This window comes from Pistacia vera, unplaced genomic scaffold (genome assembly GCF_008641045.1).
Source record: "Pistacia vera cultivar Batoury unplaced genomic scaffold, PisVer_v2 Contig374, whole genome shotgun sequence".
NCBI classification, from domain to species: domain Eukaryota; kingdom Viridiplantae; phylum Streptophyta; class Magnoliopsida; order Sapindales; family Anacardiaceae; genus Pistacia; species Pistacia vera.
Window position 1 is genome coordinate 2032305 of NW_022196195.1, and position 15286 is coordinate 2047590.

The following is a 15286-nucleotide window of genomic DNA, read 5'->3' on the forward strand; positions in this document are numbered from 1 at the left end:
CTGCTATGAAACTTAGAAACGAAATCGAAATGGCGTATAGCGAATGAAACTGTTGCAAGGGAATTAGGATTAGTTTTTTTTTTTTTTTTTTTTTCCTTTTTTGTGGGGGATGGGGCTTGACAGATACAAAGTTTAATCCTTCGCAAGTGGACGAGTCGCAATCGCAGCATAGTGCACGAGTAATGGTCAATCCCACAGAGACTAGAAGTGCTCTTGTGATCCTAGAAACTATGCCTTGTGAAAATAAGAATTAAAATAAAAAAAAAACATATAAATGACATCAAAGTAAATCTAAATCTAACTATCTACAAAGAATCCTAGGGCTCTGACTCCATCATAATTATCAAGCTACGTGTTCATCATCAAACTATTGTTGTCTCCACTCCATTCTAAGGTTCGTACATCATCAGGTTCAACCTAGTACTTTCATCATCTAAACTAGCTAGTCGCGTATGGCCTAGCCTAAATAACGAAGGAACCAATTTGCATAGACACAAATCATTCATTCACAAAGCTAATCAAGATAGGCATGACATCTCTTGTTTCTAAGGTATTATCGCAGCTATTCAAAATAACCTAGTGTTTCCATCTACTATACTAGCTAGTGGCGTCTAGCCTAGTCTAGTAACAAAAACCCATTAAGCACAAGACGATCTTAAAGACAACAACCAATCCATATTCGGGCAGGGCTACAAATCAATCATTCCACACAGAATCTTGTCTCATACAATCAATTAACTAACATCAAGGTTGATCAGGCCCTAATATCAACTAAAGATTGAATTAAATATAATGAATGAATCTAGAACATAATAGAATGGATCAAACAAATAGAATAACAATAGAACACAAGCCTTCAAGTAGATTACATCGAATCCCTAGAAAACAAACTACAACATAAAGGAAAAGAAACGATTACACTTGGAACCATAATCGTGAAGAACAAAGGAGGAGGAGAGGAAGAGAACCTCCTCTCCTCTCCAAGCTTCACTTTCCAAGAAGCCTTAAATGTATTCTCTCCAAAATGTGTGTATCAAACCTAAAAACTCCCTAAAAGGGACTAAAGCTGCCTTTATATAGTTTTTAGACAAAATGACAAACTTGTAAATATTGGTCGCCAAAATTAGGGTTGGAAATGCAACATTTTTACATTCTATGCGATTTGTGCCCCAGCTCAGTTTAATTGCACCCCAACGCAATTGAATTGTGTCCCAGTGCGTTTCCAGGTGATTTCTTCTTTGAAAAAAACTGTACCACACCACGGCTCAAAAAGTGTGATGCGATACAAAGTCGGAATTTTATACTTTTACTTCTCGCCTTGATTTATCCGCACTCGAATGAGTTTAGGATGTCCGAACACCAGCACAAGCATGAGTAATCCATTCTTTTGCACCTGAAAACACACACAACACCTGTGATTCTGGAAGATAATGAAACATGCAAGAAATTACATCATAAATTATGCATTAAACCTTAAATTCCTTACAATTTCACGCCCAAATCACTAAATAAATCTACATTTCCAATATTCAACAGGGCTCAATTAGCGGACCGGATTAAGCTTTAGGTTGGTTGAACCGACTGGTTTGCACTGTAGCACTAGTCCGTTACTGGTCTAAAGCGGCTCTTTTGTTATTAGCGGGTTTAATAATAACCTGGACCGGAGTTGAGCATGGGTCCCAATCGAATCAGTCGGACTGACCGGTCTGATCCGGGTTTTCAAACAATGCTTGTATGGACAACAAGTTTAGGAGGAAAACACTATTGCTTTGTCATTGTTGATGATTACTCTAGGTTTACATAGGTGATATTTCTTGCACATAAAAGTGATGCATTCAAATCATTTCTACATCTCGTTAGAAATTTGCAAAACCAAGTAAATCATGCAATTACATGCATTAAAAATAATCATGGCGACGGGTTCAGGGTTTGAGAAGGGGGTTTTTGGTATTGTGATTATGGTTTTTCATTTTTTTACCTTGCCATGGTTAATTGTGTTAATTTTAGAAAGAGAGATTGTTTGAAAGCTCGATGGTGGATCTTGATGGTGTTTTGGTGTGTTGTAAGGGCATGGGTGGTTTTTCCAGTGGAATCTGGGTTGTGTTCATAAGAATAAAGGTATCTTTTTTCCCGTCATTTTTTTACTTAATAAAACGGGTTGATTTAATCTCTCCGAGAGATATCAAAGTATAAAGCAGCACGATGATTATTGAAAACTATGACAAAAAACCTCTATTGTTAAAACGTCGTTCACTTAACTTAAGTCAACCAAAGTCAAACCAAAGAAGGGCATAAACATAATTAAACACTTAAAGTCAAATAAAAAAGTGCATAAGCTTAATTGAATCCTAAATTTGTATCAAGGAATTTGTGCATCATTCAATTTTTTGAAATACCACTAAAGAATCTTTTAAAATTTGTTCAACATATTCTATATGGGCCAAGCACAAAACTGCTATCAAATACAACTCTGTTCACTTGAAGAGAATACTTTAACAATAAGAGTATGTATGAGATCTCATCCATATGACTAGACCCAGAAATGAGACAATATTGTTGTAATATTGCACTTGTTTACCACAAAACCCGATATGTTACAACAAATAATGTTCTTAAAGAAAAAACGAGGACCAAAAACCTTCCCTGTTAAACCCCCAAATAAATAAAAATGGGAAGAAGCCAACAGACAATACCAGAATCTATAAGCAGGAATACACTTCCTCCATAACTGCCTCTTGATTCAACCAGCCTGCTTCATGAATCTGTGCTGCTTCCTCAATCACCCATGGGGAAACTACAGTAATTACTGACGGAAGATAATTGAATATTCTTTCACATTGAATTTATGATAATCATCTTCCTCCCCTACTATTCCCACGATTGCCTCCTCTACCTCCTCGACCTCTACCTCTGCCTCTGCCTCTGCCTCGGCCTCGGCCTCGTGATCCCGATCTATCTGGTTTCAGCCTTAATGATTGGATTCCTCTCCTTTTTACATGATGTGCCTCTTTGTCCTCCTCATCTTCCTTGTACTTGGCTGAGTTTCTAGTAGTGAACGAAATCTCTCGCGAGCCTCCTGGTCCCATCTTCACATCACTTGGGAGACCAGAAGCTTGCCGATCATTATGGAGAGCTTTCAATCTCTCTCCCATAGGAAGAGCATCCTCTTTTGCAAGTGATACACGGTTCCAAAATGCTTCTGCATGCCGTTCATCCTTAACTTCATACAATCTACAGATTTTAACATAAGAAAGATTATTAGTAAGGTAACTGAAACAAAAGCCTCCTCTCCTCTCTCCCCACATCGTATCCACCATCCACTCACATAGCTATTACTGAACGAAAGATAAATTGAGCAACATTAATCTATCCATATAAGAGCCATAACTCTGTATACAACAAGTATGAACAACTTACCTAGGAGCTCGTGATTTCTTATTCATCTTATCCTTGCCAAGCTCATCATCTGATGACTGAGACACTGCTGAGACATCATTATCACTCGCACTCTGATCTTCATCCTCCATTACAGGTTCAAAATGTTCCTCCACCAGAGATGGTTGCTTCTGAGAAGCCAGAGGATGTAGAGCAAGATATTCTGGCGAGAACTCATCAATTTCATAGTCCTGGACCCAAAAATCAAAAGGAATTTATTCAAAGGCAACCAAAAAAAAAAATATGAAAGGTAGGAATACAGCTATATTTACATAATTTGCATAGAAAATGAAATTAATAAAAATAAGAAACAATGTATCATCACTCCAATAGATTTCAGATTGCAGCCCCTTTTGAAAAAATGATTACATGAATTTCCACATTCAAAATAACTCTTATGCATGCATTTGTAAGATGGTTTGCAAAATGTGTTACAAAAGCAAGACAGTTTCTTGTGTGTCTAGTAACAAACAAGTAGTCTTGCAACATGCTAATGGAGAAAAAGTTAGTATATTTGCTATCTCACAAGAGAAGGTATAAAAGCTCAATGAAATGTAACAATGAGGTTAGCAGTCATCATAAATAAACCACTACAACAGATAAGAAAATTAAAAATATGATAATATTAAACTTAAAAGAACAGATAATAACATCAGACAATCAGATTATTATACCTTATTTTCAAACATTGCTGCAAACCGGTCATCTTTGAAAACATCACTGCCAAGGCCTTTCTTCTTCTTGGATTTCTTCTTAGTCTCATTTTCATCAACATCTTTACTTTCATTTTCTGCTTCTTCATTTTCAAGTATACGAGCTGCAAGACCACGGTTAACCTTGGGTAATTTCCTTTTAAGCTGCATCAAGAAGAAAGGAATATGTATTTTAATTAGCCCAAATTAGATTATCCAACTCTACCAAAATAAAGAGTAATAAAGATGGAAATCCAGAAAGCCCTAGGATTTACATCAAGCATCTAGAAAGAAATCAATTTTTCATTATTCACACTGTCTCTTTAACAAATTCAGAAACTTAGATACTTTTCTCTTCTAAAAATCTTAACGCAGAAAGAAGAACATCACAAAACTGATTGTCCAAAAACTAGTATTAATCTCACATTACAATTCAAAGACATTTTATTATTTCTAGAAAGCAGGATTTCAGAAATACAAAAAACTCTCATTCTGTTTCTCAATACTACCTGGTACATCAATTCACTTATAAAATTTATGGCAAAACTATGCCAAAAAACTAATAAAGAAGTACATAAATAATGAGTACATAAAAAATTTAAAAGTTCAGCCTCCAAAATGATTTGACACAAACCGTTTAAGGAACAGTGAAGAAAAACACTGATCTTAGCAATATAAATATTCACCGTAATTCTAGATGCTCGTTGCTCTTGAAGTTTCCTTTGTTTCTGCTCCTCTTTATAGGTCTCATATGCGAAAGGATTTGCTATTGCCTTTGCCTGAAAACAAAATGCATTAAAACATATTTAGGCAACCATAATATTAAAGCCGATAAGCGATACAATACTACCAAATAACATATTGAGCAAAAACTCCCATAATTATGTATAACATTACAACTTTATAATGAAACAAGTTAAAGAAAGTTGCACAGTGTGCAATAGAAGCATCTAAATGACAATTTTTTTTCATTCCCTATAACTAATCAGACAAATCTGATTGATTTCTGAATTATTTATTTCCCTTACTACAAGAGAACATACACATTCCCTGCAAAAACCCCAGTGGATGGCAAACAACATAAACCTTAAAAAACATTCATGAATTTTGTAGGACAGGGTCTAAATATGCCATGAAAACTGAAAAGTGCATATGCACTGAAGCAACCTCACCTTCTTATATAATCGGTAATCAATAAAGAAGCCATGCATGTAAGCTCTAAGAAGATTGGTGCCAATCAGACTAGTCAAATTCAACTTTTCAAGATCTTCTCTAGTCAAAAATTTGTAGTTATCATATATGGTTGTTTGACCACCTTCCTCTAGTTCTTCCTGCAAAATAAACTCAAAAAAAGAAAAATCAGCATTCCAACTCAAGATTCCAAATGAAATTAACAAAAGGCAAGATAAGAAGCAAATACACTAAAATTTACAANATTTCTAGAAAGCAGGATTTCAGAAATACAAAAAACTCTCATTCTGTTTCTCAATACTACCTGGTACATCAATTCACTTATAAAATTTATGGCAAAACTATGCCAAAAAACTAATAAAGAAGTACATAAATAATGAGTACATAAAAAATTTAAAAGTTCAGCCTCCAAAATGATTTGACACAAACCGTTTAAGGAACAGTGAAGAAAAACACTGATCTTAGCAATATAAATATTCACCGTAATTCTAGATGCTCGTTGCTCTTGAAGTTTCCTTTGTTTCTGCTCCTCTTTATAGGTCTCATATGCGAAAGGATTTGCTATTGCCTTTGCCTGAAAATAAAATGCATTAAAACATATTTAGGCAGTCATAATATTAAAGCCGATAAGCTATACAATACTACCAAATAACATATTGAGCAAAAACTCCCATAATTATGTATAACATTCCAAATTTATAATGAAACAAGTTAAAGAAAGTTGCACAGTGTGCAATAGAAGCATCTAAATGACAATTTTTTTTCATTCCCTATAACAGATCAGACAAATCTGATTGATTTCTGAATTATTTATTTCCCTTACTACAAGAGAACATACACATTCCCTGCAAAAACCCCAGTGGATGGCAAACAACATAAACCTTAAAAAACATTCATGAATTTTGTAGGACAGGGTCTAAATATGCCATGAAAACTGAAAAGTGCATATGCACTGAAGCAACCTCACCTTCTTATATAATCGGTAATCAATAAAGAAGCCATGCATGTAAGCTCTAAGAAGATTGGTGCCAATCAGACTAGTCAAATTCAACTTTTCAAGATCTTCTCTAGTCAAAAATTTGTAGTTATCATATATGGTTGTTTGCCCACCTTCCTCTAGTTCTTCCTGCAAAATAAACTCAAAAAAAGAAAAATCAGCATTCCAACTCAAGATTCCAAATGAAATTAACAAAAGGCAAGATAAGAAGCAAATACACTAAAATTTATAACACACCGTCATGTTTTCCATTGGAGCACACCATTTGGGACTAGGCCCTAAGTCAGGTATGAAGTAAGCTGGTATCTGGCTGCTATCTAAAGCCAGCAACACAAACCCACTGTCTTTGAACACACATATATCGTTTATCTTCCCACCTGATGGTTCAATTGGGGTCCTGCCTTCTCCCTGAGAATAATGCAACAATCAAATAAAATACAAGAATGGGATACTAATACCAGGAAGGATAAGAGAGAGAACATGCATATCTATGATATAGTCATTAAATATGCACACATGAATATGATTTTGCATGCATATGTGCTCTGTAAAACCTATGACGTTGAGTAAGAATAATATTTTCTCCACTTCATTTGCACAGAAAATACCCCTGTTCTGTCATTGATAATTCTAGTTTAATTAAGCTATAAGATCGCTTCTCCTAGATATCCTTGTCATCTATCGTTTTCTTTTTTATAACAAAATATAATCCATAAAAAATACTTTATTTCTTTGAAAGAGAATTTACAATTAAAAGATCTTCAAGGGCAGTTTCACCCACCTAGATATAGCACTAGTTATAGAATTGATTTTTTTTTTCTTTGGTAGATTTTTTAAGCATTTTTTGTCTTGCTTGGACATTTCCACAAAAGGATTCCTTGTATCTTCCTTTTCAAAAATAAAAAATAAAAAATCATCACTCTTAACCATAATTATAGTTCAACGTTAAGAAACTTGCTATATGCTGGGAATTCTATTCTTATATCTTGTCCAAGTCAATAATCTTGGTCAACAAGCTGCCAATAACAAGATTAAAAACCATACCTACTTAATCATAAGCTCATCAATGTAAAATATGTTAGGTGGCACAATCTGATTTTCTCATTTGTCTAAACTCTAGTCACTACCCATCACAATGACAATCTAAAAAGTATTGGCCAAGAAAAGTATGTTCACTTTTCTAGCAAGGAACATTGAACGTCCAATCTATATGTAGGACAAGACAAGTCTCAAATACCAAATGATGCATGATGAGAAGAGAAAATAAAAAGTGGAATTGAGAGAGAAAAAAATAAGTAGAAGTAAGAAGAGAAAAGAATTAGATGAGACTGGAGAAAAATAAAGTAATATTCTTAAATCTTTAAAATAGATAATTCCTAAAATAAACAATTAGCCTTGGGTTTCTTTTATTGGCATCACTAAAACTTCTGAAAATCAACTCTAAATATTACTAAGACAACAGAATGTAATGTGAAATCTGCATTATAAGAGAATCACTATTTCTACATCAATGGTTCAATGAATATATCCAAACCTCTGCACTGATTACCCGATTTAAATTAAAAAAAAAAAAAAAAAAAAAAAAAAAAACAGAGAGATTATATCCTTCGCAGATTTAACGATAATCATACAAACGGAAAAACAACTACGATGATACACTTTATAAGTTGAAATTCTTTGCTCTTCCACCACTTAGTACTCAAATCAAACACGAGTATAAAAAGTTTCATTGTCTTCCACAGAAAACAAAAATAAGAAACATAGAGATGTTCTCTTAAGTTTATCAATCCATGGAAAGAAATTTTGCCAAACAAAATAAGTTGAACCAAAAATTAAAATAAAAACATCTTACCGTCTCAGGGTCCCATATTCTGACAACATGATTGTCTGTTGTAATCAATTGTGGTCGTTCAGTGTTAAGACTATGATGCCACTTAATATCCAATATTGGACTCCCATACCTGGATAAAAGTGGCAGAATTTTCAGTAATAGATTAACTGAGTCCAAGCATGCAATAAAAAGATAATGCAAGAACAGCAAGTCTCACATGTGATCCTTGATTCGTATAGGATATGAGGAACGCAAATCATAAATCAACACCTGCATTACAATGACAACATTAAAATCCTACTCTCAAAACAATCATTACAGCAAAAGGATGCGGACAAACCTAATATCTAGATACGGAAATTATACACTGCAACAAAATTAGTCAAATTAATGCAATCAAATTCTTGAATTGGCAATCCTCCTAAAGTTATTTTCCCAGGTCGTTTTCTAGAAGGTTCAAAGCAGAAGATTCTTGATTGTTTTTGTATAGATTCTTGATTGTTCTTGTATAGATTCTGATACTCCCTACAAGGGACCATTTGACCCTGTTGGTAGACTCCTAGTCCACACTAGTAATTGTTTCTTTCTAATTATAAACATCTATTGCTTCTTATCACAAAAATCTTCTCATCCACTTATAACAGAATAAGACCTAAGCTGAAGACATACCTATATGCCACAAAATTATTAGAACTGATAAATGAGAATCTTATAATAATTTTAGAATTATTAAAGTTGATAGTTATTTGGCTCTTGGCTACTAATTACTGCATTTTACTTTTTTTCTTGATATTTTTCTTCTTACAGTCCAAAGCCCTTACTGTTCATATTATTATCCATTCGTATCATCATCATACAACTTCTTTTGAAATCCTAACTAAATCTTTAAGGTAACTCCCCAACCTAAATATTTTAAACAATCTTCAATTATTAGTTCTTGAAACCATTAACATCATACGCTTTTTGTTGCCTCGTTTCCACCAAGGTTTATGGTTTATCCCACATTTCATGACCAGCTACTTTATTTATGAACTCATTTTTATATATTATTTCAGTCTTTCTATCTCTTGAAAGAGGAGTAGGCTATCACTAATTCATCACGGCATATTTTAAGTATTAACTCTCAAACCCTCCCTATACCTCTCCAAGCAGTGGCTTAACTTGAACATATGGATAGCATTATATGAACACTATAAATATAATAAGCTTCACAACAGATAACTCCCTTCAGAGTCCATGAAGTAACTGACCTTTTTCTCAGCACCAAAATTTAAGTAGATATTTTTAAGCAAAAGATAGTATCTCAACATCAAAAGTATTATGTATATGAGTACCTTCCCCGTGCTACTTCCAACTCCAATTGGAAACCCCCATTAGTGTCAAATTCCAATGCAGTAACTCCTGCAAAAACAGCAAATATAGTGAGAAACAACTTCAGGTGAAACAATAAGGATACACATATATCATTCTTGATATGTGTACATATATTCCTTCCATCCCATCTCCAAAGATGACAACAAGAAAGAATTTGTTATAATGTATGTCAGAACATCTTCCAGTTTAAAAGTAAGGGGAAATAATGACCACACTTGACCCCTAAAGACTTTCATATGTGATAAACAATGATACAGTAGGAAAATACATCTCTGAACAATGCACATTGGGAGCAAGGACCTAAATCAAAACCATGTAACATATTGGAGACAAAGGATTTGAACTAAAGAAATACTTTCACAAGGACATTGTGAATAAGAGAAACCTCTGTACCCCTATTGTTATTTATAGAAAAAAATCTGATACCTGGTAAGTATCCCAGCAGGAGCACAGATTAATTCGACCAACTGAAGATCAGTCTCAGCAAAACATTCCACAGCACCATCTTCCCCACCACAAGCAACAGCCATGAAGTTTGCTGAAATTGTCAAACAAGCCTCCTAAGCCTCAGTAAGCAAAGGTTGGTAATAGTGAAATCAAAATATAAATTTATGTTACTGTAGTGGACATAGGGAGTAACAACAGTAACAAGATTCAGCAACAACCTTCGAGAAACTACATTTAGCGCTGGGCCTGTGTATTCAGAGATGAGAGAAATCGACCTGTAAATTACAAAGTTTTCATTATCGATAGTGCTAAACATAAAGAATACCAGGATATAAACTGAAAAAGAAAAAGTAATACCTATAAGAACTATAAAAAAAAAAAAAAAATGTAGTATACAAAAGGTGAAGTGAATCCACAAAACCAAGGACATTCTTGGGGAAGACCCAAATAAATTTACAAGTTCTGAACTGCACAAACATCAATCTATGATTCAACAATTTAATGAAATGTAATATTCACAGTGATTCTACAAGCCGCTGCAAGTGAATTGTGAGGCAACTTTACAGATTGGAGTGTGAGATTGGAAGAGTTCAGCTGTAATACAGATAAAAAAATTTCAAAGACAACAACTTTATAAGAAAATTTAGTGGATAGCTAGAACAAATATACAAATATTTCAGCTGCAATACAATTTCACATCTTGGAGTGTGCAATTGGAATAGTTCAGCTGTAATACATATAAATAATTATTCAATCACAATGATCTTAATTGGCAAATATTATGGAACATTGAAACAAAATTCTTAAACCTGAAGTAGCCAGAGTTAGACACTCTAATTCTCAATATAATAATAATTTTAAAAAAAAAAAAAAAAAACCATAGATCTATATTTGTTGGCAATTGCTTTAAACATCCCAACTTTTTTTTCTTTATCTGGAAACTAGAAACAGAGACGAATTGTATCAAACATCATTATGAAACTAAAGTACAAAGAACAACAATAATACTCTTACAGAACAAAATTTACCTGTTCTAAATTAATTCTATATAAATCTGGAGATGTAGCAGCACAAAGCAAGTCACAGACCAGCAATCATATGCCCTATCCCCCCATCCTGTTAAATACACACAATCCACAAAATCAACCATTGCTCATATAATTCAAAAGGAAAAGGTCAAATATGGTAAAGTTAGCCGATGCCAAAAGCACATTGTCTAACAACAACAAAGGGAATAGAAGATGAATAATTATATAGAACATATCACAACTACCATTTACTCAGTTAATTAGTGATGACCATCCACCAGTTCCTATCAGTTTTTTTGCATTGACCAGTTAACTAGAGATGACCATCCACCAATTCCGATCAGTTTTTTCATAATACTGCAAAATGATAAGGTGCTGAGGTACACAATGATATGAACAAATTGAGAACAGAGGCAAACCATGTCAACAGAGATTTTGAAATGAGCAATTCCCAGATCAATAATGCTACTAAAAAAGAGACAGGCAGCTAAACGAATCATGATGAAGTGGCATCCAAACACCACTTAGAATACTAAAAAGCCATCAACCATTATAATCTTTCTGATGACCACCTCCACTCTAACTCCTGCCCTTACAAAAATTGTGATTGTTTCCATCATTCAAAAAATGCATACCAAGGTACAAGAAGAAACATTCTATATTCACTTTATAGGCCAACATATTTTGCATAATAAGATATCACCCATGAGAATCTCTAATCTGCCCAAGGCCCTGGACAAAAAGGGACAAGAAATGAGCACATGATTGTTGTATCCTACGGTTGAAAGACTGATAAGTACAACTTAAACTATATCCAAAATGATAAACACTAAGACTTTATTGGAGGAATTCTAATTTCAAAATAATATCTACACTTTGAGCAACAAGCAAATATTAGGGCTTGAAACCCACAAAGCTACTATACCACGGGTGCAAGCTCTAATAGACTGAAGTTGAAAGAAAATAGAAGCATGGAAAATGTGGAAACCTCTAATCTGAGTTTCATTTCATCCAAGCTGTTGTGAATTTTCTGATAAAGCAGTATTTGCACTAATTGGACCTAACTACACCCTAAAATTCCTAAACTCTAAAAACACTCAACTTAATACAAAATAAGGCCCAGAAGCTATCACAAACCGAGACTAAAAATACGATGAAATACCCCTAATATTAAGTTATAAATACTTTCAATTGAATAATAACCGATAAAATCCATTAGTCCTTTCTTTTGAAACAAAATGGCCTCTCCATTGCAAAAAATATCTTATCCGCCAATCTGTACTGCAATGATTATTCACTTAAATCATCATGAAAATTTTGCTTGGAAACCAAAAAAGAAGAATCCAAGCAAAGTTGAACATCACCGATTTTTCAAGGAATTTAAGAAGCATTTGGAACCCCTCAAAATTTATACAAGTTAAGGTACTCGTTTTCAAAGTTCCATTTTCGTTTTGATTGATCAAATCTCACCATAGAAACAACCTCCAAGCAATCATAAGTTCATTACAACATCCATGCTTTATATCTCTTAGGTTCCCCTCTGTCTTCAATTTCACAGACACCAGCTGGGGTTAACAGTATTGGAATCCCGAAACTAATTATAAGTTGGTTTAGGCCTCTCACTCCGGTCTACAAGGCCAGAGCACCAACTTGCCTCTACCTCTTGACGGACACCAGAGAAATAACAAGCAATTCCTATAAAAGCTATTTTAACTTGACCTTATGGCCTAGAATTCCTAAAAACTATTTTTTGCAAAATAATGCATAAACGAAGTCCAATTACAGTTTCTCCTTCCATAATTCATCATATTTCAGAATATTTTGGCACCAACTTCTAAACCAAATAAAATCCTTAAAATATAAAATAAAAAATGGCAGGGTGACTGTAACATGAAACATTAGCACATCAGATCTAGTAAGTCAATAAATCCAACCATCNCGGACACCAGAGAAATAACAAGCAATTCCTATAAAAGCTATTTTAACTTGACCTTATGGCCTAGAATTCCTAAAAACTATTTTTTGCAAAATAATGCATAAACGAAGTCCAATTAGAGTTTCTCCTTCCATAATTCATCATATTTCAGAATATTTTGGCACCAACTTCTAAACCAAATAAAATCCTTAAAATATAAAATAAAAAATGGCAGGGTGACTGTAACATGAAACATTAGCACATCAGATCTAGTAAGTCAATAAATCCAACCGTCTATTATCTATATCAGTTATAACTAATGCAAAACATATAAGATGACATACTACAGAAACAGGAACAAGTGTAAAAAAAAAAAAAAAAAAAAAAAAAGAATTTAATAAAAACCTGGGAATCCGCAAAGTAAAGTGCTTTCCATATTTTGCATGTAGACAAACAGAACGATCAGCACATAAAAATGCAAGCTTTGAATAGTCATCAGCCAATACCTATATAGGCAACAAAATACTGTTACTAAAATATTAAATTTCATAAAATCATTGTCACTGAAAAGTAAGTGAAAATATTAACTTTACATAGGATGCATAATTATAATTTTTAAATTTCTAAAAGAAAACATGATAACATTTAGAAGTAAAAGAAAATAAGAACAGTTGGAAGTAATATGTATATGAATTACACATGTGATCGACTGAGTGCCATAACTACTGGTTCTGGTCAAATGTTAAAATCAAGATATGAATAAATGCAACTCATCCCACCACAACAAAGATAAAATAACAGATAAACAAAATGATAATAATAATCACTGGGCTAGGCAATTACAAAAATGATAAAACCAAGATATGCACTGAAAGGACTTAAAATGATTCCCCATGTCCAATTGTGCGCCATTATATTGAAATTTTATTTACAACCTTCAAAACATTAGAGAAACATGTAAGACCAGGTAAACTGCTAGTGATCTCAAATATATATAAATGTATACTCAGACACCATCATTTCATAGTTACTCCAAAAAAAGGAAAACAAAAAAAATTAAATTTGTGCGAAATAAATTACTAAAATCCCTAGAGTGGACCTGCACTCCCGTTCATTCTTACCTTTCTTCATTTTACGAAAAAATTCTTAGTTCTTATACACTTCATATCGAAAAAAGATATTGTGTCAAATACATCATACGCAAACAACTTTCTTTAAATTTTAGTTCTAATCTTCAAATTATAACCAATCCCCAGCACCCCCATACAAGATTCTCAAATTTGATGGTTATCCTGTGTAAACAAGAAGTCAAGCTCAATTACCTCAAAATCAATTATCTCGGAATCCAAGTGCCTCTCAAACTTCAATGCCAATTGCCTTAACTCATATACTTTGACTTGCGGTGGATATATACCTGCACTTGCATTTTCAGTAGCAGTAAAGTAACAATATCAACATGACATCATATTTAAAATAAAATAAACTAAAATAACAAAGTTTAAAAATTAAACAAAGAAAAACTTGAAAGCACCTGAAGCAATAAGAAACTCTCCATCAGGAGTAGCCTTGATTTTAGTGGTTGCAGTTTCAAACCACAAGTCCTGAATTAATTCCACTCTTCGCTGATAATCTACAATGAAACAAACAAACCACCTAAAAATTAGAGCCTAATAAGGTAAATAATAAATAATTAAACATGTAAAATAGAATATTAAAATTCATATCTCTACCGCTGTTTCTACGAAGAGCTCTTTGCTTCTTGGGAGGGAGCCAAGCAGCGACAGAGCGTTGTTGTGAAACAACGGAGTACACCTTCACTCCATTAATGGTCGTCGATTTTAGCAAGTTCCCAGCTTCTCCTCGCGACGCCATTAATTACACTAATTTCTGTGCGAGATAGCTAGGTTTTGTTTTTGTAAACAGGGTTTTACTAATTGTTACCACTATGTTAATGTTGTTGATTCGCCGCCAGCCTCTGCTGTGGTTTTGGAGGCGGCAAATTTTAGTGAGAACAAGGTGTGGCAAATTGTAGGAAGAAGGGGTATGTTTAGGGAGGAAAGTTTAACTGATATGTCTTCCCAAGTTTCGATTTGAGAATATAACTTTGAAAGGTTTTTGATTTTTGAAAGGTTTTTAATTTTTTGGGGGTTTAAAAGTCTGACGTGTCACACTCAAGTGTGATTAAAGCAGCAAAAAGGGTTAGGGTGAAAAGATTTAAACATTTGTGGGTTAAAGGATAATAAAAAAAAATTGATTTAAAATTTGAAAGGAAAAACACATTCCTCTCAGTTTCTCTTTCTCAAAACACTATTCAAACACCTTCCTCTCTCTCGTTTTTTCTTCCAATTTTCTGCCATTTCTCAATTTCTTTAATTT

General features: G+C 33.6%; 1 protein-coding gene across 1 annotated transcript; it reads right to left on the reverse strand.

The window, feature by feature from the left end:
• Positions 1–2838: 2838 nt before the first annotated feature.
• Positions 2839–15089, reverse strand: LOC116140630 (ribosome biogenesis protein enp2 homolog). Its single transcript, XM_031426233.1, is given in 20 exon segments — positions 2839–3231; positions 3418–3626; positions 4110–4292; positions 4814–4906; positions 5300–5458; positions 5773–5892; positions 6286–6444; positions 6553–6723; positions 8168–8276; positions 8364–8416; positions 9481–9503; positions 9506–9648; positions 9947–10080; positions 10487–10561; positions 10846–10908; positions 10996–11083; positions 13316–13416; positions 14233–14324; positions 14442–14540; positions 14641–15089. Coding segments are annotated over 20 exon segments (2595 nt in total). The 5' UTR covers positions 14783–15089; the 3' UTR covers positions 2839–2852.
• Between the last annotated feature and the right edge of the window lie 197 nt (positions 15090–15286).